Source organism: Phasianus colchicus, chromosome 31, assembly GCF_987193195.1.
Source record: "Phasianus colchicus chromosome 31, bPhaCol1.hap1.1, whole genome shotgun sequence".
Classification (NCBI taxonomy): Eukaryota; Metazoa; Chordata; class Aves; order Galliformes; family Phasianidae; genus Phasianus; species Phasianus colchicus.
In genome coordinates, this window is record NC_143466.1 from 638,960 (window position 1) to 661,670 (window position 22,711).

At 46.2% G+C, this 22,711-nt stretch overlaps 2 protein-coding genes across 2 annotated transcripts in view; one reads left to right on the forward strand and one right to left on the reverse strand.

The window, feature by feature from the left end:
• Positions 1-716: 716 nt before the first annotated feature.
• On the reverse strand, positions 717-2,591 carry LOC116239053 (uncharacterized). Its single transcript, XM_031609062.2, has 2 exons — positions 2,204-2,591; positions 717-1,374 (listed from the first exon to the last, which is right to left on the reverse strand). The coding sequence occupies exons 1-2, from the start codon at positions 2,368-2,370 to the stop codon at positions 927-929; spliced, it is 615 nt and encodes a 204-aa protein (XP_031464922.2). The 5' UTR covers positions 2,371-2,591; the 3' UTR covers positions 717-926.
• A 9,111-nt stretch (positions 2,592-11,702) lies between these two features.
• The window catches only part of LOC116239043 (uncharacterized), a 52,002-nt gene continuing 40,993 nt past the window's right edge, over positions 11,703-22,711 (forward strand). Inside the window, exons 1-9 of the mRNA XM_031609045.2 lie at positions 11,703-11,977; positions 13,015-13,335; positions 14,277-14,606; positions 15,067-15,381; positions 16,499-16,813; positions 19,073-19,387; positions 19,883-20,197; positions 20,934-21,248; positions 22,296-22,610. Of these exons, the coding sequence (XP_031464905.2) occupies positions 11,905-11,977; positions 13,015-13,335; positions 14,277-14,606; positions 15,067-15,381; positions 16,499-16,813; positions 19,073-19,387; positions 19,883-20,197; positions 20,934-21,248; positions 22,296-22,610 (2,614 nt within the window). The 5' untranslated portion in view covers positions 11,703-11,904. The remainder of the gene's footprint in view (positions 11,978-13,014; positions 13,336-14,276; positions 14,607-15,066; positions 15,382-16,498; positions 16,814-19,072; positions 19,388-19,882; positions 20,198-20,933; positions 21,249-22,295; positions 22,611-22,711) is intronic.

Sequence of the window (22,711 nt, forward strand, 5' to 3'; positions counted from 1 at the left end):
ATGATGATGTTGATGTTGATGATGATGTTGACAATGAGACAGAATCAGAGTTGAAGGGGTCGAAAGGGACCTCTGGAAATCATCTAGTCCAAACTTCTACTAAAGCAGAGTTCCCTTGATTAGTTTGCACTGGAAAGCACCCAAGCAGGTTTTGTTTATCTCCAGAGAAGGAGACTCCACAACCTCTCTGGTTGCTACAGAACTTGCTCCACTGTTCTATCACTCTAACAGTAAATTATTTTTTCCTTATGTTCATACAGAACTTTCTGTGTTCCTGTTTTTGCTCATTGCCCCCAGTTCTGCTTCTGAGGCAGAAAAGAGCCTGGCCCCATTCACTTGGCTCCTGCCCTTTACTTATAAATAAGTACTGACCAGGTCTCCTCTCAAGCCTTCTCTTCTTCATGCTAAACAGTCCCAGGTTTTTCAGCCTCTTCCTGGTTGTTCCAACCCTACTCCTAGTCCTAACGCTACTCCTAACTCTAAATCCTACCCCTAGCTCTACCTCTAGCCGTTATCCTAACACTAATTTTAACTTTCACATCCCACTGGAGCTGCTCTCCACCAGCATTTATGCTGACCTAAGACATCCCAAGCAGTGTCAGGCACCAGAACAGAGGAGGACACAGCGACAGCATGGTGTCACTGTGTCTTGCCATGATGCTGACTGTCAGAGTTTTTCTCCATGCACGGAGCCTTTCTGAAAGAATATATGCAACTTGTGAGGGTCAGAATATATTTATTGCTTATCATATGCAATCATGAGTTAGTTAGCAAGCTGTAGAGCACTGTTAGCTCTGTAGCAAAGCCAACGAGGTGTCTCATGGGATCCATCATCACCATCCACCTCCTTCCAAGACCACTGGAGAAGCCTTGCTGCATCCTTGCTGAATATCTCCCAGGGGATCCTTTTGGCAGCCCATCTTCCCTCACATGACTTTGCTGTAGGGTGGTGGATTCATGTCTTCAACCTGGACTTTCAGGACGGCTTTCTGGTTGTTGGACATCTTGGCTTGGACACGAATGTTCCCCTTGGAGACCTCCAGGGTTTCATGCTCATACCCAAGCGTGGCTCGCTGGAAGAGTGAGGAGCCACAATATGGCTTACTCTTCATCATTTTGGAGAAGACATCACTGAGGATTCCCAGGTGGTTCTCCTCTGAGAAGATCTCCAAGGCAAACTCAATTTTGTAAAGGATGTAGTCAAAGGGGTTGGAGAATGTGATGGCCAAAAAGAAAGTGTCAGCCTTGCAGACCACAATCCCCACGCTCCCTCGCAGGCTGTAGGGAGTTTTTGCAAAGGCACATATTCCTTTGGAGTCTGGGCCAATTTCAAAGGGCAGAGTTGTCAGGATCTTGCCACTGAAGCAATAGCTCCTGTAGGAGGAGGGTTGGTGAGAAAGGGCAGCTGGAGCCCAGCGGATGGAGACACAAGGGGAACTCATTTGCAGAGGTGCTGAGTGGGACTCAGAATTCTCTAGAGAGCAGGCTTTCACCAGTGCAAGTATTGCCAATGCCAAGCATCCTCGAGCCACAATTACCACTCCCAGAATCATTAGTGCACAGCATCACGAGAGCAGGCATGACAGAAAGGGAGCTCATTGTCCCTACCAAGCCTCTTTACCCAGCCTTGTTGGACCCAAGCTGTGTCCTCTGTACATCTTGTAGTTTGGCTGATGGGAATCTCATGCAGTCCTACAAGGAGAAGTGCAGGTGCTGGGGAGGAGTAACTCCAGCACTGGGTTATGCTGGGGGCACCCAGCTGGAAGCAGTGGCAGAAAAGGACATGATCTGCAATGTTCCCTTGATGCCCTGATGGGGGGGGGGGAACAGCAAAAGAGAAAGGAGCCGTAATGCTTGCACGGTTTGAATGTGTGCTCATGACTGGCTGCCCCAAGCTGGAAGGGACAAGAACTCACTCTGATGACAGCAGGGAAAGTGAGCAAAGCCTCCAAGGGAATAAGGAAAGAATAAAGACAAGGAAAGAATTGGATAAGGATGGGGACAAGGAAGGAATTTCTTGAAGTGTGTTCAGCAGTGCAGTGCAAACAGAGGATGGTCCACCACAAGATGGAGGAACGTGCCGGAAATTGCTCCAGCACTTGGCACTGAGCCTCTCCATTGTTGTTCTAATGCCAAAAGCATTTCAGGGATGTCCCTCATAGGCAGGGTGGCAGAAAGCAGCAGGGGACAGAGGGGTACTCACCTGAACTCCTTCAGTGTCACTGTCTTGGTCCTGTTGATGATCTCCAGGCCCACACTACGGCACACATCAATGGTACTCATCAGGCTCTCCACGCTCTCCCCCGGTTGCCTGGGGTTACAGTTGTCATTGCGAGGCTTCTCCTTTTCTTTCTTCTCCTTTAGCGGCATCTTCCCCACTCAGTCCTGGGAGCAACGCTGTGGAGCTGCGAAAGTGTTGCAGTGGTGCAAAAACAGCAAAAAAGGGGTGGCTCCCTATGGGAGCTCAGAGCAGGGCATGCAGTGCTCCTCCCCCACATCCTGCAGGGCTTTGCAGGTCTCACAAAGGACAGCACTTGCACAAGGAAGTCCTGGGTGGAGCAACGCGGAGGGCTGTGTTCTCCTGCTCCATCCCCAGCTCTGGTTCTGGAAGGATCCAGCTGGAAAATGTCCAGAATTCCAAGGCTGAGGGTTTGCTGATGCTCAGAGAACAATAAGTGCTCCTCCCACATCCTGCCCATGAAGGAGGAATTCAGGCTATCTGCTAAATACAAATTTAGGTATTCTGTCCTTGGTTGGTCCTGATAGTATTTGTCCCAGTGTTATTTGTTCCACAGGTCACATTAAGCTTTAGGTTTACATGTAAAAGTGGAAGGGCCACAAGCAGCAGTGAATTCAACTGCTCCATGCTTTATTGCTGAGCAGCACTGTTTATTTGCACTGCAACAATACGTTTGCAATGCAACAGTGTGTTTGCAATGCAGTGCAACTCAAAGCTCATTCAGAGTGATTCAGTGTGATCTCTGTGCACCGTGGGAAGAAGTGGGCTCCAAAGCTTTGCAAGGATGAAGATAAAGTGCTGAATTCGACATCACTTATACAGGAGAAGCCCCAGGCCACTCATCATCTTTGGGCCCAGTTCCTTCTCTGCCTTGAACTGGGGAGCCCAGAATTGGACTCAGCATTCCAGATGTGCCCTCCCCAGGGCAGAGTAGAGAGGAAGGGTCCCCTCCCTTGACCTGCTGACCTTGCTCTTTGTAATGGCCCCCAGAATCCCACTGGCTCATGGTCAACCTGTTGTCCATCATTCAGAGTCAGCCGAGGTTTGTGAAGGGAAAAGTCCTGCCTTGATAATTTGATCTGCTTCAATGTCAAGGTTGAGCCCCTCGTTTAGCAATGATTTGCCTTCTGAAAATAAGTACTAGAAGTGGAATGTTGCAGGAAAGCTTCCAAGACCTGCAAATCTTATATTATCAGCAGCACCAGAAGAGTGTGGTGTGCAGGCTCAAAGAGATACAGCACAGAGGGTGGGGTGGAGTGGAAACACCACGGCCAGGCACTGTGATAACACTGCAGGGATGGACATTTCTTGGTATTACAGGACTGATAAATTTGAGAGTTCTCACCCTATGCTTGGCAGCCTTCCACCTTTCTGTGAAAAACACGTTCAGTGAGTAAACTTTAAAGAAAAAAGAGTATGTGTGTCTAGAGTCACTCAAGCTCCACCCAAAAGTAAGAAAATACTATACAGACAGCTTAGAAGAGAAGGAGTTTTGGGGAAGATATCATTGCAGACCAGTCAGGAGGATGCTGCTGGGACCAGTCAATGAGCTGAACCTCTCTTCCCACACAGGGGCACCTCTTGGCTCAGATTTGCACATTCACTTGTACAAAGTGCTTCCCTGGGAAACTTAGAAATCTCCGTGGAGTTCTTCCATGATTTAACGCGTTTTCAGCTGGCTGTATTAGTCACATTACTGACGCTCACACGTGCTCTGCAGGCTGTATATTTATCACCAGAAATCCAGAAGATTCTGCAATCTTTTGCTTCAGCAAACAGCACTATTCACTAATCCAGCCATGAGAGTTCCCACTGAGTGCGACCAAACTCCCTATGGGTGGCCATGTGAGCCCACCAGAATGTGGCCAGACCTGCAATGCCAAACTGGGGATTGACATTTTAACACAGCAGGAGGCACTGGGTTGTTGAAAGAAGCCACAGACACAGGATGGCACTGCCAGCCCAACAAGGGGACATGGGATGCATGGGATGTGTCCTGCTGCTTTGCTGTAGCTCAGAGTTTGGGGAGATGTGGCCCCATCAACCCCTGGCCAAGGGTTTGGGGGTCTTTGTGGAAGAGTAAAGGGAACAGCTCTGATCTAGGACCAAAATCCTGCCCAGAAAAGGCGTATTGAGAGAAGTGTTTGGTCCTTAATATCTCACTCTGCTTCCTGTCACTCATTTTCCATGCTTTTTTCCCCAAAACTTTTTTTATTATTCCTAATTCAGCCAAACTATGCAGCAGAATCACAGCTTGTAGAGAGGAAAGATCTGACCTTGTGCAGGATCCTAATATGCAGAGTGGCCATGCTGCCCTGCTGTGTGCTAATGCACAACTGACCAGTTGATGGCAGAGCCTTTAACACAAAACAAAGCCTCTTGAAACAAGCATACATCCCCTGAGCAACACCTCAACCTGCACAACTGCACGATTCTTGCACCGATTTTCTGCTCTTCAACCCCTCTGCAGCGTTTTGGGTTCATCTTTTCCTCAAAGCTTCTCCCCTAGCAAATGCAATAGCTGTGCTGTTATCAAGCATTCTCCCTTGCTATCCTGATGTATTTTGGCTCCAGCACTGAGGGCTGTGTTATGCACTGGGAAGGAAACTCATCTGCTAGAGAAGGAGAAATGAGGCCCCTGTGCTTCTAGGGAGGGCAGTTTAGTTGTTATTCCAGCAGCCTCTGCAGTGATTGGTGCAAGAATGGAAACTTCTTTTCATTTTTTTTTTTTTCAAAAATATTTGACTCAGCTCCCTCCCGTTCTGCACTCAACAGAAATGTCCGTGGGGCTTCCTACTGCATGCTGCAAGCACTGAGCTCTGTAATGGGCTCGTGGAAGGGCTGAGATGTTCCCCTGCATGCTGAGCAGCTGTGGGTAATTTTATTTAATTTTGCTTTTATAATTTTCATTATTATTTATAAAAATAAAGATTATATAAAAATTACGTACTTATCTGCCTATTAATTTAATTTAATTTAATTCTAATATGTATTTTTAAAGTTCTGTTACCAAACTGTAGCACTGTTCTTTAGTTTCATTTTTCACCCACCTCTCCCTGGTATTCCATGCAAAGAGTGTGGACTTTCTGGTCCCAACATTAAAAGAGAGTAATCCCAAATTTACAAAAAATGTGCTGAAATCCCCTCCAGCAGCAGCAGCAGAAAACAAGCAGCAAAGGTGCAAGGGATCACTGGAGCTTTTGGAGTCACCTTCTGTGGTTGTGTCCCCACAAGTGCTGCAGCATGATAAGCTGAAGAGTCCTGGCTCTGTGCAAACACTGCTCGGCAACAACAGCATCTGCGTGCCTTCATTGGTTTCCTCATAAATCCACACTTTAGCATGACACCAGCTGCTAGGAAGGAAATTAACTCTGTCCCCACCAGAAGCAGTGCAGGGTGCATCTCCCAGCTTGGGCAACAACTCACGCTTCACGCTGCCTCCCTGCCCTGGGTGTGAACGTGCATTCAGGGTGGAGCAGGGTAGACCCAGGAAACCACAGCTGTAGCCCTGGGGCCTCAGGAGAGAACAGGTTTCTTCTCCTCCTCTAGACAATTTGGGCACACCGGCTTGAGGTTCCTCTTTGTCACTCTGTAGATCTCCCAGGAGAGATCTAACTTTAATTTACTTACTTGCTGTTTCTCTCTCCTGCTGACCTCTGCTTTCAGACTCCACCTCCATGCCGAGCCATCTGATTTGGTAGAAGTTTTTAGTTTTGTCTCCCCTAACCAACCCACACCAGACCCTTTTGTTCTTCTGAGATGCCCTGGGATATACCATCCACCAGCACATCCTATGGGATATAATGTGAGACAGAGGATTCCCCTCTGGAGCAAGCTCCTTGGGTCATCTCCAGTCAGTGGAGGGTTGGGTTGTCTCATCAACTTCTCCCACTGCTCCAGTGAGAAATCAGCAAACTGGGTCTCCTTCTGCTGCCCATCTCAACTTGTCCCATCTGTTGTGATTTTGGAAGACTGATGTGACAGCTGGCTTCAATGGGGCTTGGCTCCAAGCTGCTCTCTGCCCAAATGTCCCCATCATGAAAGCAGGATAAACCTATAAAGGACTGAAAAGCAAAAAGGTTCATGTCCCAAACACTTGGTGAAAGAGCAGAAGGATGCCACCTCAGTCACATAACAAAGCACTGTTGGAGGAAGTGGCCTTGTGAAGGTGAGACAGTACTTTTTGGGACCTATCTCCTTAACTTGTGAGGCCACTCTGCCCAAGCCTGTAGCGTTGCCTGGAGTTGTGGCCAAAGTGCAGGACCCAGCAACTGGTCTTGTTGAACCTCATCCCATTAGCCTCAGCCCAGCTATCCAGCCTGTCCAGATCCCTCTGTAAGGCCTAGCTACCCCCAGGCAGATCAACGCTTCCTGGCAACTTGGTGTCATCTGCAGGCTTATTGAGTGTGCACTCAATGCTTTTGTCCAGATCATCAATAAAGATATTAAACAGAGCCAGCTCCAATACCAACTCCTGGGGAACAACGCTTGTGACCATGTGCCAGCTGGATTTAACTCCATTCATCACCACTTCCTGGGCCCAGCCATCCTGCCAGGTTTTCAGCCAGTGAAAAGTGCTCCAGTTCAAGCCATGGGCTGCCAACTTCTCCAGGAGAGTGCTGTGGGAAATAGCATTGGAGGCTTTGCTGAAGTCTAGGTAGGCCACATTTACAGCCTTTTCCTCCGCTACTAGGTGGGCCACCTGGTCATAGAAGAATTAGGCCAGATGTTAGGAGGAAGTTATTTACTCTGTGGTAGTGAGGCACTGGAACAGGCTGCCGAGATAAACTGTGGATGCTGCATTCCTGGAAGTGTGGCCTCGCCTTGAGCAATGTGTGCTGGTTTGGGTGCCACAATATTAGAGGAACATAAAAGTATTTGAAAGCATCCTGAGGAGAGTTGTAAAGGTGGGGAAGGGTCTGGAGAGCAAGCCATGTGAGAAATGGCTGATATCTCTTGGTTTGTTCAGCCTGTACTCCCTGCAGAATCCTCAACATCTGGCAATATCCATTGCCAGCAGCAGCGCTTACATGGATTGATGGAGTGATGACAGAATTGGAAAAAAGAGCCATGGCTAAAAGGACTCATTTGCCTTACCATTCAGCTGTGTGGCCAGTGAAAGACTAACTAGATAATGGTGTTTCACAGTAGAATATCAACAGTCGGATGCTAAAACTGCACCTTTAACTGCCTCAGTTGCAAACATTGGAGTGGTAGTGACACTGATACAGGGAGCTCATTGTATTGTCCTCATTGTCCTCATTGGCTGCCTTAGAGGTTAATAAGTTTCTCACTATTTCTCTCCTTGAGCAGGATAAGTTTGCTTGTATCTGGAGGAAGACCAAGTATACATTTAAGAGGCTTCAACGGGGATGTAAACATTCTCTAATACTCATAATGCTTTGGCTAAGTTTTTAGCAGAGATTCCTGTTCCACCTGACCATACCATATATCAGTATACTGAATAACATTCTGACAGGGGGAAAGAGCTGAGAAAGTGTAAAAGACACAAAAGAAGACATTCAGAGAATACTAATCAAATTAGATTGGAAATTCCAGACTCAAAATGCCAGGGACCAGCACAGGAGGTTGAATTCCTGGGAGACTGGTGAATTAAAGGGACTGCTGTTGCTTCCCAGGACACCCTAGAGAAAATAGAAAAGGTGAAAGTCCATCTAGTGTAAAAGACTTACAGTTGTTCTGGGGAGCATCAGGCTACTGGTGCAAACATATTCTTGGCTTCACCATTATTTCACATCCCTTGTATAGTTTGCTCAGAAATGGAAAATCATGGGAATGGACTGAACAGCATACAAATGTATTAGAATTGTTAATAAAAGAAAGAAGGCTATTCCATCAGCTTGGCCCTATAAAGCTGACTGACCCTATCCACGTTCGATGGGTGTTTAGTGAACATGCTTCCACTGCAACCTATGGCAAAAGGGGCCAGAAGGGCTGAAAAGACCATCAAATTAGCACTTGGTGGATTTCACCTTGTTTTTAATACAACTGAGCAGGTTTTCTTTCCTTTTGTGTTCAAAGGAGTCCCAAATGACCCACACATAGACGGAGAGACCTAGGTCTAAGGATGACCCACCAGGCTGAATTAATCATACTACGTTTTACCCCAACCCTAATACAATCCCCTTTGATTTGTGGCCAGAAAGACCCTGAATGGCCATGGTCACAAGCTAATGTGAGGGTCATACTCCACCAAGGAAAATTTAAACTTGGCTACTGTGATTAGGCATGGAGTCAAATTGCATTCCAAACATATGTGGGACTGGCATAGAGAGACATGTCTTCTGTAGATTATTCAGTGAATCTACACATGATAAGGTCACACAAAGTGTAACATCCGTGGTATCTGTGGCTTAGGAATGATGAAGTGTTGTGCCACCAGAAGGTGGCATTGTTGGTATAACTTTACTCTGCTGGAACTCACTTTTGTGACTTGCCTTTGGCAACAATGGCAAAGGGAAATAGGGCTTATGTTTAATTTTTAGTTGCATTGGCCAAAGCACAAGACCTTTATGCTGCAGAAATACACTGCAAGTGTTGGAACATCCCAAAGCCTATTTTAGACCTAAATCTGTCTACTTTAGCTTTCCATGGGAATGAAATCTGCTTAAAGGGTTGGAGACACTCTCTTTGGATGTCTAGGCTCCATGTCATCCCAGGGAAGAAAATACAGATTGGCTACTGGGTAATTAACATGTCTGCTTACCAAAGGCCCACCAGAGGTTGAGTGGTATACATTGCTACTTTCAAACCAGAAAACTGCAAAAATTGTTATAAAATTACAGAACAAAATTTAGATTGCTGGGATAATTTCACTTTTACCAAACCTACAACTGCATGTTGTATTTGAGGCCTTCCCCTTCCTCTTCCCATTCCCTTTTCCTTTCCCTTTCCACTTCCCCTCTCCTCCCCATCCTTTTTCCCTTCCCCTTTCCCTTTCCCTTCCTCTTCCTCTTCCTCTTCCTCTTCCTCTTCCTCTTCCTCTTCCTCTTCCTCTTCCTCTTCCTCTTCCTCTTCCTCTTCCTCTTCCTCTTCCTCTTCCTCTTCCTCTTCCTCTTCCTCTTCCTCTTCCTCTTCCTCTTCCTCTTCCTCTTCTTCCTATTCTTCTTCCTATATTCTTCTTCTTATTCTTCCTATATTCTTCTTCCTATTCTTCTTTTTCTTCTTCCTCCTATATTCTTCTTACTATTCTTCTTCCTATTCATCTTCTTGCTTTTCTTCTTCCTATTCTTTTTCCTATTCTTCTTGCTTTTCTTTTTCTTCTTTTTATCAGGGCATGTTTCCTGGTGGCTTTGTTGTTTTCAGTGTGTTAAATGAGCACAAAGCACAGCCCGTCCCCTACCAAAGCAGCATGCAACAAATGCAAAACCAGAGGAAGGGTGCCCATGTTCTGTGATCTCCAAAACTGGAATAACCCAGTATCTCCCCGTGTCCATCCAGCACATCCTCTTTCTTGGCCATCATCTTTCATCCCTTCCATCACCCCACACAACCATTGACCAAATGCCACACTATTACTGGAGAGTAAACAGATGAGAATAACTAGTTTTCAAAGCCTTTATCCCACTACAAGAACTGCATACTGTCATAAAACCTGCATCCCTTTACAAGATCTGCATTTCACTATGCAGCATTCCTCTCCTCTTAAATTATTCCCCATCACTTCCAATGCAATTTCCCCTCAAGCAGATCATTTGCATGTGCATCACTCAAACCCATTTCTTTCCACTTAGAATGATCCCTGCCTCTGGTGGTGGCTGCTGTATTTTACAAGAAGAATGTTATCAAAGGTAGACAACATAGATTCACCAAGGGGAAAACATGCTTTATCAGTCTGGTATCCTTCTCCAGTGCCATCACTGGCTGGGTAGATGAGGGGAGAGCAGTGGATGTTGTGTACCATGACTTCAGCAAGGCTTTTGACACTGCCTCCCACAACATCCTTGTAATGAACCTTAGGAAGTGTGGACTAGATGAGTGGACAGTGAGGTGGGCTGAGAACTGGCTGAGTAGCAGAGCTCAGAGGACTGTGATCAGTGGCACCGAGTCTGGTTGGAGGTCTGAAGCTCGCACTGTTCCCCAGGGGCCAGTTCTGGGTCCGATCTTGTTCAACATCTTAATCAGTGACCTGGATGAAGGGATAGAGCCCACCCTCAGCAAATTTACTGATGACACAAAGCTGGGAGGAGTGGCTGACCCACCTGAAGGCTTCATTAGCTGGGGGTTAGACTACATGATCTCCAGAGGTTTTTTTCAACCTCTACAATTCTCTGATTTTCTGTGACATAGCTCTACAGATTATCTGCATGAAAATGCAAGAGGCCTCAATTTGAGAGTTTGGAATCTTGAGAATTAATAGAACAAGCAGATGAAGCCAAAATATTCTGTAGAACTGGATTGTCTCCCCAGAAATCAAACAGAACTCTAAGCAAGGAAAGAGTTAACTAGCTTGTCTAGCCTGTCTAACAGAAGACAGGTCTTATAAGATGTTTCTCTAATTTAAAGCACATTTTTTTTCCTTGAATAATGAGCGCCCTCTTCAGGAATGCATTGCATGAAATTGTCATGCACAAACAGGAAGCTGCATTAAAAAAAAATAAATAAAGTAATGCACAAGCATGTGAAAGTCTGTGAGCTTCAGAGATTGGTTGGTCTGTTGTTGGCACAAGGAGCCATGGGGCAGGTGCTTGATCCCAAAGAAATAGGGGAAATGCAAAAAGGTACTGAACAAAACCAATGTCCTGTGCATGGGAAACTGAAGTAAAGTAGTTACAGCAAATTTTAATTTAATTTCTTTATACCTTGGTAAGTATGAAGAAATCATATCTTGTTAAGACTGTGGACTCCATTTTTCATAAAACAAAGACCAAAAACTGAATTTGGAGTCTGAGATTTGCTGGCAGGAAGAAACTCAATTTCTATTCCAGAGATTGAATCCTAAAAAGAACCCAAAGCCGGTATCAACCTGAAAATCTACTATTTTCAACCTGTCCCTTATGATACATGGTTGAAGGCCATGGACCATGGAGAGTCCTACACCTGGGGAGGAATAACTGCATGCATTGGTACAGGTGAGGGGTTGAGCTGCTTAAAGGAGCTCTGTGGATAAGGACCCAAGCATCCTGGTGGTCGATGTACTGGACCTGGGTAAGCCAAAGCAGAAGAAGAGTCACTGGGGCTGATGATACCATGGGTTTTTTACATGGTTTTGTGCCCATTGTGTGCTGCATTTCCTTTGTCTATCTCTTAAGAGAGAAAGGAGAACTGGGCAGGATGACGTGCCTTCAAGCCTTGCAACCCCCCTACCCTCTCTCTACTGTCATCTTATAATATTCACCCAGGGGACTGACCCCAAATGCCCACAGTGTTCCCAGAACACACTTGCTCATCACCATGGATAAAGCTGAAAGTGGAAGATTCAGTTCCCCTTCAGAAACTCAGCTTAGTGTTACGCAAACACCAGCAGCAAGCCAGGGAGCAAGTGGAATGCGTCTTCCTGCAGCTGCCTCCATGGAGTTTTGCTGAATGTCCTCTCCATTTGCTGATGGTGGACTTGAGCTCAGTTTTTACAGAACCCGTCTCCTGCATTCCATTAGGCTGGGAGCAGCTTTTCCAAAAGTCTTCTACTGCTGGCTGGGCAACCCATGGGGCAGAGGCTGCTTGCATGTACTTTGCTGGAAACTGGAGGGATCCTCTTTATCCTCACAGGGATGTGTGGTGAGTGCCTTATGTTCCCACATTTTGGGAAAGACATGCTGGAATGATGTCCTCCTCTTCATTTCTCTGCAGCTTAATTACTATTGCTCCAAGTTCGTAAGATGCATGCTCAGAGCAACCTGTGTGGGTTTCTTGGGAACAGTAGGGTGCAGAACTTCCAAATGCAGCTGTAGAAAAGTTGAGTTTTTCTCAGAAGTGCTGGTACCATCTAGAAGGTGAATGTTGCAAAAGGTACAGCAATAAATAAAATTACAAATTAAGAATGAGCAAACAGCTTACAGGGATTGAAGAGGGGTTCAACCCAGTTGTCCAAAACATAGATTTATGGTCAAAAGAATCTAGAGTGAATTACTAAGGGTGGATCGAGGTAGTGAAGCGAAAAGTGTAGAAATCAAGTCTGCTGCCATTTTGATAGACTCAGCTACGTGTTGTAGAGCATGAATGGCTGAAAAAAGAGGAGGAATGGGAGTTACCTGCTCTGTAATGGGTATTGTTATTGGGTTGATGTGCTTGGACCAGGCTGATCTGAGGTAGCAGAGTAGGTGTTTGCAGAAAACAAAGGAGCCCATGTGTTCCTTGTGCTGTGGTCAATGCTGTTCATCCAACAAAGCTAGGTGTGATCGATGAGTGCAGCATGTGAGTACACAGTGTTGCTCAAAATTGCTCCGACAAAGAGCCTGCAAATCATCCATTTAATTGCTACATTATGTTTAGGCATGTAAGTTCATCCCTGAAGCACATGCCCTTAAAGAGCAATTGGCAAGATGTCATAATGTATTTTGACAATTCCTGTTTTGAGGAACTATATTCTGTCTGTTTGTAGGTAGAAAATCTGGGCTTTGCTCAAGGGCCAGCTGGCATGTGTTCTTGTTGAAATTATTATAATAAAATTATAATTGTTTGTGTCTTCCTCTTGCTTATTCCTGTAGGATAGGGACGACAGGTAGACATGTAAAGACTCCTTTCCATCAGCTCCTCAGTTTCTTTTTCTCTATGATTTCTCACTAACTTCTCCTTCCCTTTTTTCTCTTTGTCAGTGTCCGGTCCTGCCCAAATCAGGCTGGTGAATGGCCCTGACCCCTGCACGGGGCGGCTGGAGGTGTTCTACAACAGCACCTGGGGGACGGTGTGTGATGACCACTGGAACCTTGCAGGAGCCCATGTGGTCTGCCGGCAGCTGGGCTGTGGGATGGGGCTGTCTGCCATTGGTGGGGCTCGGTATGGCCGAGGAAAAGATCCCATCTGGTTGGACAATGTGCTGTGCACTGGGATGGAAGCTGCTCTTTCTGAGTGCCGGGCACGGCCCTGGGGAACCCACAACTGTGGGCATGGAGAGGATGTCAGTGTTGTGTGCTCAGGTGAGGCTTGCTTGGATCAGATGTCCTCCAGAGGTCCCTTCCAACCCACAGCATTCATTGATTTTGTCTTGCACCAACTGCTGGGGACAGCCAAAGGCTTAAATGGTGGGCAGAACTGTCCCTCCATAGCGGCTGAGCTTTGGGAATGCACAGAGCATGGGGATGGGAAAAGGTCCTGCTAATGTTGTAGAACCACAGAGTAACAGAATCAGAATCACAGAATCAAAAGATCACAGAAGTCATAGAATCATAGAATCAAATAATGGCTTGTGTTGGCCTTAAAGAACATCTATTTCCAAACCTCTTGTTGACTTTCACTAGATCAGGCTGCCCAGGGCCCCAACTATCTCTTTGACACTTCCAGGGATGGCACATCCACAATCTCTCTGGTCAGACACCACCCTCATAGTAAAGAATTTCTTCCTTATATCTATCTCTATTCACCTCTTTGAATATCCATGTCCACAGTCATTGTCTCCTTTTGAACCAAGTGCAGGACATTGCAAGGTCTAGACAATGTGGCTAAGGGCATTGGAGACATGAGTCATGCCATCCTACAGTAGCCTCTGCTGGAGCATACAGTTCTCCCTTAGCACCTCCTTTAGGATGAGATAAACCATTTGTCACCCAAAGATGTTTCAGATGAATGCCCAGCAAATTTCCTGATCAGTTACTTCTAGGCATTGTATAGAATTGCATGCTCAGCAAAGATTCTGATCATTTATTCCTAAACGTTGATGGGGATGCATGCCCACAAAGTTTCAGTCATTTGTTCCTAATTATTGTATATGAATGCATGCTCAGCGTATTTTCTACCATTTGCTCTTAAGCACTGTAGGTGACTGCATGCCCAGAAAAGTTTGTGACCGTTTGATCCTAAACACTGTAGGTATCTGCATGCCCAGAAAGACTCTGATTCTTTGCCTTCTGGGGTTTTTCAGGGGCACCCACTCCAGGTGAGATCCAGGTCAGGCTGATAAACGGCTCAAGCTCTTGCTCTGGCAGAGTGGAAATCTTCCACAATGGCAGCTGGGGCACCGTGTGTGATGATGGCTGGAACATGATGGCTGCTGAAGTGGTGTGCAGAGAAGTAGGCTGTGGCTCAGCTCTGTCAGCCCCCATTGAGGCTACTTTTGGGCAAGGGGCAGGACAAATCTGGATGGATGATGTGACCTGTGTTGGGACGGAGGCTTCCCTTTCTCTGTGCTGGGTCAGTTCCTGGGGAAGCCACAATTGTGGCCACAGAGAGGATGCTGGTGTTGAATGCTCAGGTAAGTCTAACTTTTTCCCTATCAGGGCTGGCATCTGCACTTTAAAAAAAAAATATTATTTATTTTTTATTTTTTATTTTTTATTTTTTATTTTTTATTTTTTATTTTCTATTTTCTATTTTTGGTTAAGGAATGGGTGGAGATGAGCAGAAGAGCTTTAAAATGGTCCTAGGTGTAGATATCGACAGCCCTGAAAATGGAGGTGGAAGGAACTCCTTGGGCTGTGTGATAGGGAAAGGAAAGGAAAAAGGAGCTTCAGAGGGGACATTCATCCAGGTGTTACACTGGGTGATGAGTTCTGGGAGATGAGTAACCATGGGGAGCCTGCTCATTTCAGTTCACATCTGCAGCATTTCAACCTTCAGCTGTGGGATTCACTAAAGCACTGGACTCCTTGGTCCCAGGGCAGTTGTGGTCCCTTCCTGGGCCATCTGGATTTTTGGCACTTATGTCTTTCCAGAACCAACGCAAGTACGTCTGGTGAACGGCTCCAGCCGCTGCTCTGGGAGAATTGAGGTACACCACAACCAACGCTGGGGGACAGTGTGCGATGATGGCTGGGACTTGGCTGATGCAGAGGTGGTGTGCAGGCAGCTGGGCTGTGGGACAGCAGTGTCAGCTCCTGGCAAAGCTCGGTTTGGGCAGGGACATGGTCCTGTGTGGCTGGATGAGGTGAACTGCATGGGGACAGAAGGGGCCATCACTGAGTGTAGCTTGAAGCGCTGGGGAGACCATAACTGCAAACATGATGAAGATGCTAGTGTTGTGTGTTCAGGTATGTGCCCGGCTCATGGATTCACAGAGAAGTTTTTCTGCAGGTACTCTAGCATCTAATTTTAGTTTACTTCCCTTCCCTCCATACACAGTTTTCCTTTGTCTACTGTTACTGCAAGCAATAATGCTTGAGAGATAACTCTGTTCTTGTAGGCGTTCTATCAACAGATTACATGGGCATGAATTTGTGCTAATCCTCTTTCTGACACCTAAACATAGCAGTTCACAAGTGGCTCACTACATCCATCATGCAAGGCTGCTCTGAATGTTTCAATTTGTGCACTCAGAGGATTCATTTGACCAACAGTGTTGGGTCTATTCCATTTTTATGTCCCAAGTTTCTTCTGGATCTCTAGAGGTGATCCAAAATTGAAAGACATTTCCCCTTTCCTCTAGCTTACAATGGGATGCCATCCTTGTGAACAAGAAGAGAAAATCTGGGTGCCTTCAGGCAGCATTTGCAAGGAGCTTTAGTAGATGAGACCAAATAGCATGAAAGGACACAGTGATGCCATGTTCCCACAAAAACTTCTTTTTGCTTGAGTAAACAAATGCTATTTAAAAAATATCTTTCCTCATTAGATGTGCTTTCAGAGAGAGATGTGGTCACATTAGCAGCACTCTGGAACTTGTTCTGGAGTTTATGATTTGAACATGGATGTTCAGGAGTCTTCCAGGTGTTGCCCATAGGAAACATTCCAAGGCATCCTGTTGTTAACTTCTCAATGTGATCAGTTTCTCCCAAGTGAAGATACTGTGATTCAGATGGGGAAACATAGTTGTCAAAAATCATGTCTGAGTGCTGACAGGACAACACCTAACCAAAGTCCCTCCTCTTATTTTTAAACCATTCCCCCTTGTCCTATCACTATCTGCCCACATAAAAAGTCAGTCTTCTTGTTTTGTAAGCTCCCTTTAAATAGTGAAAGGCTGCAGGGCTCTCTAGAGCCTTCTCATCTCCGGGCTGAATAAGACTAACTCCCTCAGCCTTTCTCCACAGGAGAGGTGTTCCACCACTTGTACATTGTATGGTTGCACCTAGTTGCAAGCCTCAGAAAAACGTCTACTTCAGAAGACTGAATGTCCGTGTTAACTCATTTTTCTTACCCCACCTTTAGATCCCACAGAGTTACGGCTGGTGAATGGCCCAAACCGCTGTGCTGGGCGAGTCGAGGTGCTTCATGAAGAGCAGTGGGGAACTGTTTGTGACAACGACTGGGGTATGGAGCATGCAAAAGTGGTGTGCCAGCAGCTGGGCTGTGGCACTCCAATATATGCTCCAGGCTGGGCTCGGTTTGGTAGAGGCTATGACCCCATCTGGCTGGAGAAAGTGACCTGCTCAGGGATGGAGTCTGCCCTTAGTGAGTGCAGAGTCCAGTCATGGGGACAACACAGCTGCCACCATGGGGAAGATGCCAGTGTGGTGTGCACAGGTAAGGCTATGCCACATTCTTTTTTTCTGTGTATATGGAGAGCCACGTTGCCACTGAGAGTAAGGGCGTTCAGAATGCAAAGGGGTGATGATACCATTCCTCCTGCCAAGAAATGATGTAAGGAGGACATTATCTCTGCTACTTCTCCCATTTTTCCTGGCTCATTTTTAAACTCAAACGAACAGACACATGGCCCAAATAAAAAGTCAGTCTCCTTCCTCTTTATAAGCTCCTTTTAAATACTGGAAGGCTGCAAAGTGGTGTCTCTGGAGTCTTCTAATCTCAAGGCTGAGCACCCCAGCTCCCTCAGTCTTTCATCATAGGAGAGAAGCTCCAGTCCTATATGTGTTTTCACATCCTTCTCTGGACCAGCTCCAACAACTCCACATCATCTCCAGCAGCTCTTCTAGAATTTTCCTTTCCTTTCCTTTCCTTTCCTTTCCTTTCCTTTCCTTTCCTTTCCTTTCCTTTCCTTTCCTTTCCTTTCCTTTCCTTTCCTTTCCTTTCCTTTCCTTTCCTTTCCTTTCCTTTCCTTTCCTTTCCTTTCCTTTCCTTTCCTTTCCTTTCCTTTCCTTTCCTTTCCTTTCCTTTCCTTTCCTTTCCTTTCCTTTCCTTTCCTTTCCTTTCCTTTCCTTTCCTTTCCTTTCCTTTCCTTTCCTTTCCTTTCCTTTCCTTTCCTTTCCTTTCCTTTCCTTTCCTTTCCTTTCCTTTCCTTTCCTTTCCTTTCCTTTCCTTTCCTTTCCTTTCCTTTCCTTTCCTTTCCTTTCCTTTCCTTTCCTTTCCTTTCCTTTCCTTTCCTTTCCTTTCCTTTCCTTTCCTTTCCTTTCCTTTCCTTTCCTTTCCTTTCCTTTCCTTTCCTTTCCTTTCCTTTCCTTTCCTTTCCTTTCCTTTCCTTTCCTTTCCTTTCCTTTCCTTTCCTTTCCTTTCCTTTCCTTTCCTTTCCTTTCCTTTCCTTTCCTTTCCTTTCCTTTCCTTTCCTTTCCTTTCCTTTCCTTTCCTTTCCTTTCCTTTCCTTTCCTTTCCTTTCCTTTCCTTTCCTTTCCTTTCCTTTCCTTTCCTTTCCTTTCCTTTCCTTTCCTTTCCTTTCCTTTCCTTTCCTTTCCTTTCCTTTCCTTTCCTTTCCTTTCCTTTCCTTTCCTTTCCTTTCCTTTCCTTTCCTTTCCTTTCCTTTCCTTTCCTTTCCTCCTTTCCTTCCTTTCCTTTCCTTTCCTTTCCTTTCCTTTCCTTTCCTTTCCTTTCCTTTCCTTTCCTTTCCTTTCCTTTCCTTTCCTTTCCTTTCCTTTCCTTTCCTTTCCTTTCCTTTCCTTTCCTTTCCTTTCCTTTCCTTTCCTTTCCTTTCCTTTCCTTTCCTTTCCTTTCCTTTCCTTTCCTTTCCTTTCCTTTCCTTTCCTTTCCTTTCCTTTCCTTTCCTTTCCTTTCCTTCCTTTCCTTTCCTTCCTTCCTTTCCTTTCCTTTCCTTTCCTTTCCTTTCCTTTCCTTTCCTTTCCTTTCCTTTCCTTTCCTTTCCTTTCCTTTCCTTTCCTTTCCTTTCCTTTCCTTTCCTTTCCTTTCCTTTCCTTTCCTTTCCTTTCCTTTCCTTTCCTTTCCTTTCCTTTCCTTTCCTTTCCTTTCCTTTCCTTTCCTTTCCTTTCCTTTCCTTTCCTTTCCTTTCCTTTCCTTTCCTTTCCTTTCCTTTCCTTTCCTTTCCTTTCCTTTCCTTCTCCTTTCCTTTCCTTCCCTTCCCCTTCCCCTTCCCCTTCCCCTTCCCCTTCCCCTTCCCCTTCCCCTTCCCCTTCCCCTTCCCCTTCCCCTTCCCCTTCCCCTTCCCCTTCCCCTTCCCCTTCCCCTTCCCCTTCCCCTTCCCCTTCCCCTTCCCCTTCCCCTTCCCCTTCCCCTTCCCCTTCCCCTTCCCCTTCCCCTTCCCCTTCCCCTTCCCCTTCCCCTTCCCCTTCCCCTTCCCCTTCCCCTTCCCCTTCCCCTTCCCCTTCCCCTTCCCCTTCCCCTTCCCCTTCCCCTTCCCCTTCCCCTTCCCCTTCCCCTCTTCTCTTCTCTTCTCTTCTCTTCTCTTCTCTTCTCTTCTCTTCTCTTCTCTTCTCTTCTCTTCTCTTCTCTTCTCTTCTCTTCTCTTCTCTTCTCTTCTCTTCTCTTCTCTTCTCTTCTCTTCTCTTCTCTTCTCTTCTCTTCTCTTCTCTTCTCTTCTCTTCTCTTCTCTTCTCTTCTCTTCTCTTCTCTTCTCTTCTCTTCTCTTCTCTTCTCTTCTCTTCTCTTTTCTTTTTTCAGATCCAATGGCAGTCCAGCTAGTGAATGGCCCAAGCCGCTGCGCTGGGAGAGTCGAGGTGCTGGAGCAACGCCAATGGGGGACAGTGTGCGATGACAACTGGGACATGAGAGATGCCAACGTTGTATGCTGGCAACTAGGCTGTGGTGTGGCCGTTGCAGCTCCTGGCTCGGCTCACTTTGGACGGGGAAGTGGTCCCATCTGGCTGTCTGAGGTCAACTGCACAGGGACAGAAGATAGCCTCTCCAAATGCAGGGCCAGGCCTAAAGGAGTCACCGGGTGTCACCATGGAGAAGATGCCAGTGTGGTGTGCTCAGGTAGCTGCTGTTCATAGCTGATGAGCTTATGGGTACTAACAGTGCAGGAGCTCAATGGATTGGTTCTCCTTTCTCACCTATGACAGTGCTTTTCCCATATGTAGGTCTTCGAATCTCTGAGGCAAGATAAATCATAGAATCATAAAATCATGAAGGTTGGAAAAGACCTCTAAGGTCTTCAAGTCCAACCATCCACCTATCACCAATAATGCTCATTAAACAATGTCCCTAAGTACTAGATCTACACATTTTTTGAACACTTCCATCAGAACAGTTTCCCAGAGCAGCTGTGGATACTCCATCCTGGAGGAGTTCAAGGCCAGACAGGATGTGGCCCCGGAGAGAATGATCTACTGGGTTGCAGCACTTTAAGGTCCCTTCCAACCAAGATTATTAGAAGATTCTGATTCACTCTCCATGTCATATCAAGTGCTTGGTCTCTGATCACAAGGTCTACAGCCATGAGTTGATACTCTCTGCCTCCTTCCATTTCAGACCCCACTGAGGTCCGGCTGGTGAACGGCTCAAATCACTGCTCTGGGAGAGTTGAGGTGCTGCATAACCAGCGATGGGGAAGTGTGTGTGATGATGGCTGGGATTTGAATGATGCAGAAGTGGTGTGCCGGCAACTGGGCTGTGGTACAGCCATATGGGCTTCATCTGCAGCTCGATTTGGGCAGGGCTATGAACCCATCTGGCTGGATGATGTGAACTGCACAGGATCAGAGGCTGCCCTCTCTGAGTGTAGGGCCAGACCATGGGGAGTGAGTAATTGCAACCACAAAGAAGATGCTGGCGTGGTGTGTATAGGTAAGAGACTCGCATTCCTTTGTTGTGCAGCTCTGGAAGGAGTGATGCTGGAAGGAATGATGGACTCTATACTTTGCTATTTTCCTTAAGGGAAGCATGCTGGTAGAGTAACGGAGAGACAACTTTATTTTGCTCATGTTAAATCTCTTGCCTCTATGTAGGTACCTATTTCAGGTTGTCTGCTAACTGTGAAGACTTTATCCTAGAAGAATGAGTCACTTTCCAACCATCACTTTGCTATCCTCCATTGCCCACTGACTGCTCTGTTAGGCTCTGAACATCCTTTCCCTTTCCATAATGCATGATGCTGTAGTGATACATGTTTACACTGTACCATAAAGTCCCCTTGCACATTGAACATCCCCTCTACCATGAGTCCATCTAGTCTGCTTGGACTGCCAAGGCATCCTCTCACTTTGTGTTTCCATAGCACAAAATTTATGTGTCTATACTCAGATTCCTCCATGTAAGCCAGGTGGCTGAACCACCTCTATTAAAGTCTTGGGTCAATGCAGCTAATTAATGCCCAACACAGATCAGCCCACTGTAAAGCAGTCATGGATATTTGTCCACATGAACCATGCTTTTTTTGGATGCCTGAGGACACCTTAAATGGGATTAAATGTCTGTGTTTATTCCAGCGGTAGTCTCCATGTCACACTGCATCTGACTGCAGTGTGAGTTTCCCATCTTCCACATTTATATATTGACTCGCACATGTCTTTCTTAACTCCAGGACCAACGCAGCTCCGGCTGGTGAATGGCTCTAACCGCTGCTCTGGGAGGGTTGAGGTCCTTCACAACCAGCAATGGGGAACGGTGTGTGACAATGGCTGGGACCTGAATGATGCAGAGGTGGTGTGCCAGCAGCTGGGCTGTGGGGCAGCCGTGTCAGCTCTGGGCTCAGCCCACTTTGGGCAAGGATCCGACCCTATTTGGCTGGAGGATGTTGAGTGCACAGGGATGGAAGGTGCCCTCTCTGAATGCAGGTCCAGGAAAGGGGAGCTGAGCAAATGCAATCACGGTGAAGATGCTGGTGTTGTGTGCTCAGGTAATATTTTCTTGAAGAGCATTATTCACTATTCTAACTAAAAGAGGGGAGATTTAGATTGGATGTTAGGAGGAAGTTCCTTACTCAGAGGGCTGTGAGGCACTGGCATGAACTGCTTGTAGAAGCAGAGGATGCCTTGTTTCCGGAGGTGCTCAAGGCCAGGCTCAATGGAGCCCTGGGCATCCTGATATAGTGGGTGACAACCAGCCCTTGGGAGGGGGTTAGAACTAGATGGACCTTAAAGTCATTTCCAGCATGAAACTTTTATGATTCAGGAGAGTACTGAGCTGTGCTGGAGGAAGGAAGTGTGTGACAATGCTGGATAGCACAAAACCCATAGAATTCAGGGTCCTCTTCTGCAGGTGGGAGGTGGGAGACGAGCAACCCAAGAGGTGCTGAGCTGGTGATGGGCAGAAGGATCTGAGCAAAGCAATGAGAGACATACAACAAAACGTTTGAATGGGAATAAAGAAGCTTTTCTTAGAGACCTAGAAAGAACTAAAGTGTGATGCAATCAAGAAAACAACTAAGAGCTGCTAAACTGAGAGCAGCATAGAAGGGAAGGACTTGTTGTGAAGGACACAGCAATCAGAAAGAAAGATTTTTACAAAATCCATTGTATTCTTCTCCAGTGAGCATGGACAAATTTTATCAGAAATTTTCATGTTCTGGATGATGATAAAAACCTCACTTTAAATATTCAACATTTCTATGATATTTAAGTATATTCAGTATAAGAACAGAAGCATGCACATCCTTCCCAAAGGTTCAGGTGATTCAAACCCCTGATCATCATGACTGCATAGCACATGGGCACAGAGGCCTACTAGTGTTTTGGTGCTAAAGCTGTCCAGATTGCAAGGTCTTTGGCCATTGCAAAGGCTTTCAAGCATGTCATTTTTAATAGCTTGAAATACATAGAAAAGTTTCTTGGTTATAAGTGTCAGAAAAGGAGAAAAAATCAGTGACAAACTTTAGCTATATGATTAATGCAAGCAGTGCATGTGTGGAAGAAAGCTTCCAAAAAAACCATCCATCTTGTTTCAGATCCCACAGCATTGCGACTGGTGAATGGCTCAAACTCCTGTGCTGGGAGAGTGGAAGTGCTCCACAAGCAGCTGTGGGGATCTGTGTGTGATGATGGCTGGGACACGGAGGATGCTGCAGTTGTGTGCCGGCAGTTGGGCTGTGGGACGGTACTCTCGGCCCCTGGCAGAGCTTGGTTTGGGCAAGGGCATAATGCCATCTGGCTGGATGATGTGAACTGCACAGGGATGGAAAACAACCTCCTGGAGTGTGTGGCCAGGCCATGGGGAGTACACAACTGTAATCATGGTGAAGATGCTGGTGTGGTGTGTTCAGGTAATGTGGCTCCATTCTTTTCTAAAGAAAAGGGGTTGGGCATGGTGGTGTGATCTCTTTGCTCAGAAATGAAAGACTAATGGAGAATGAAGATGGAATTT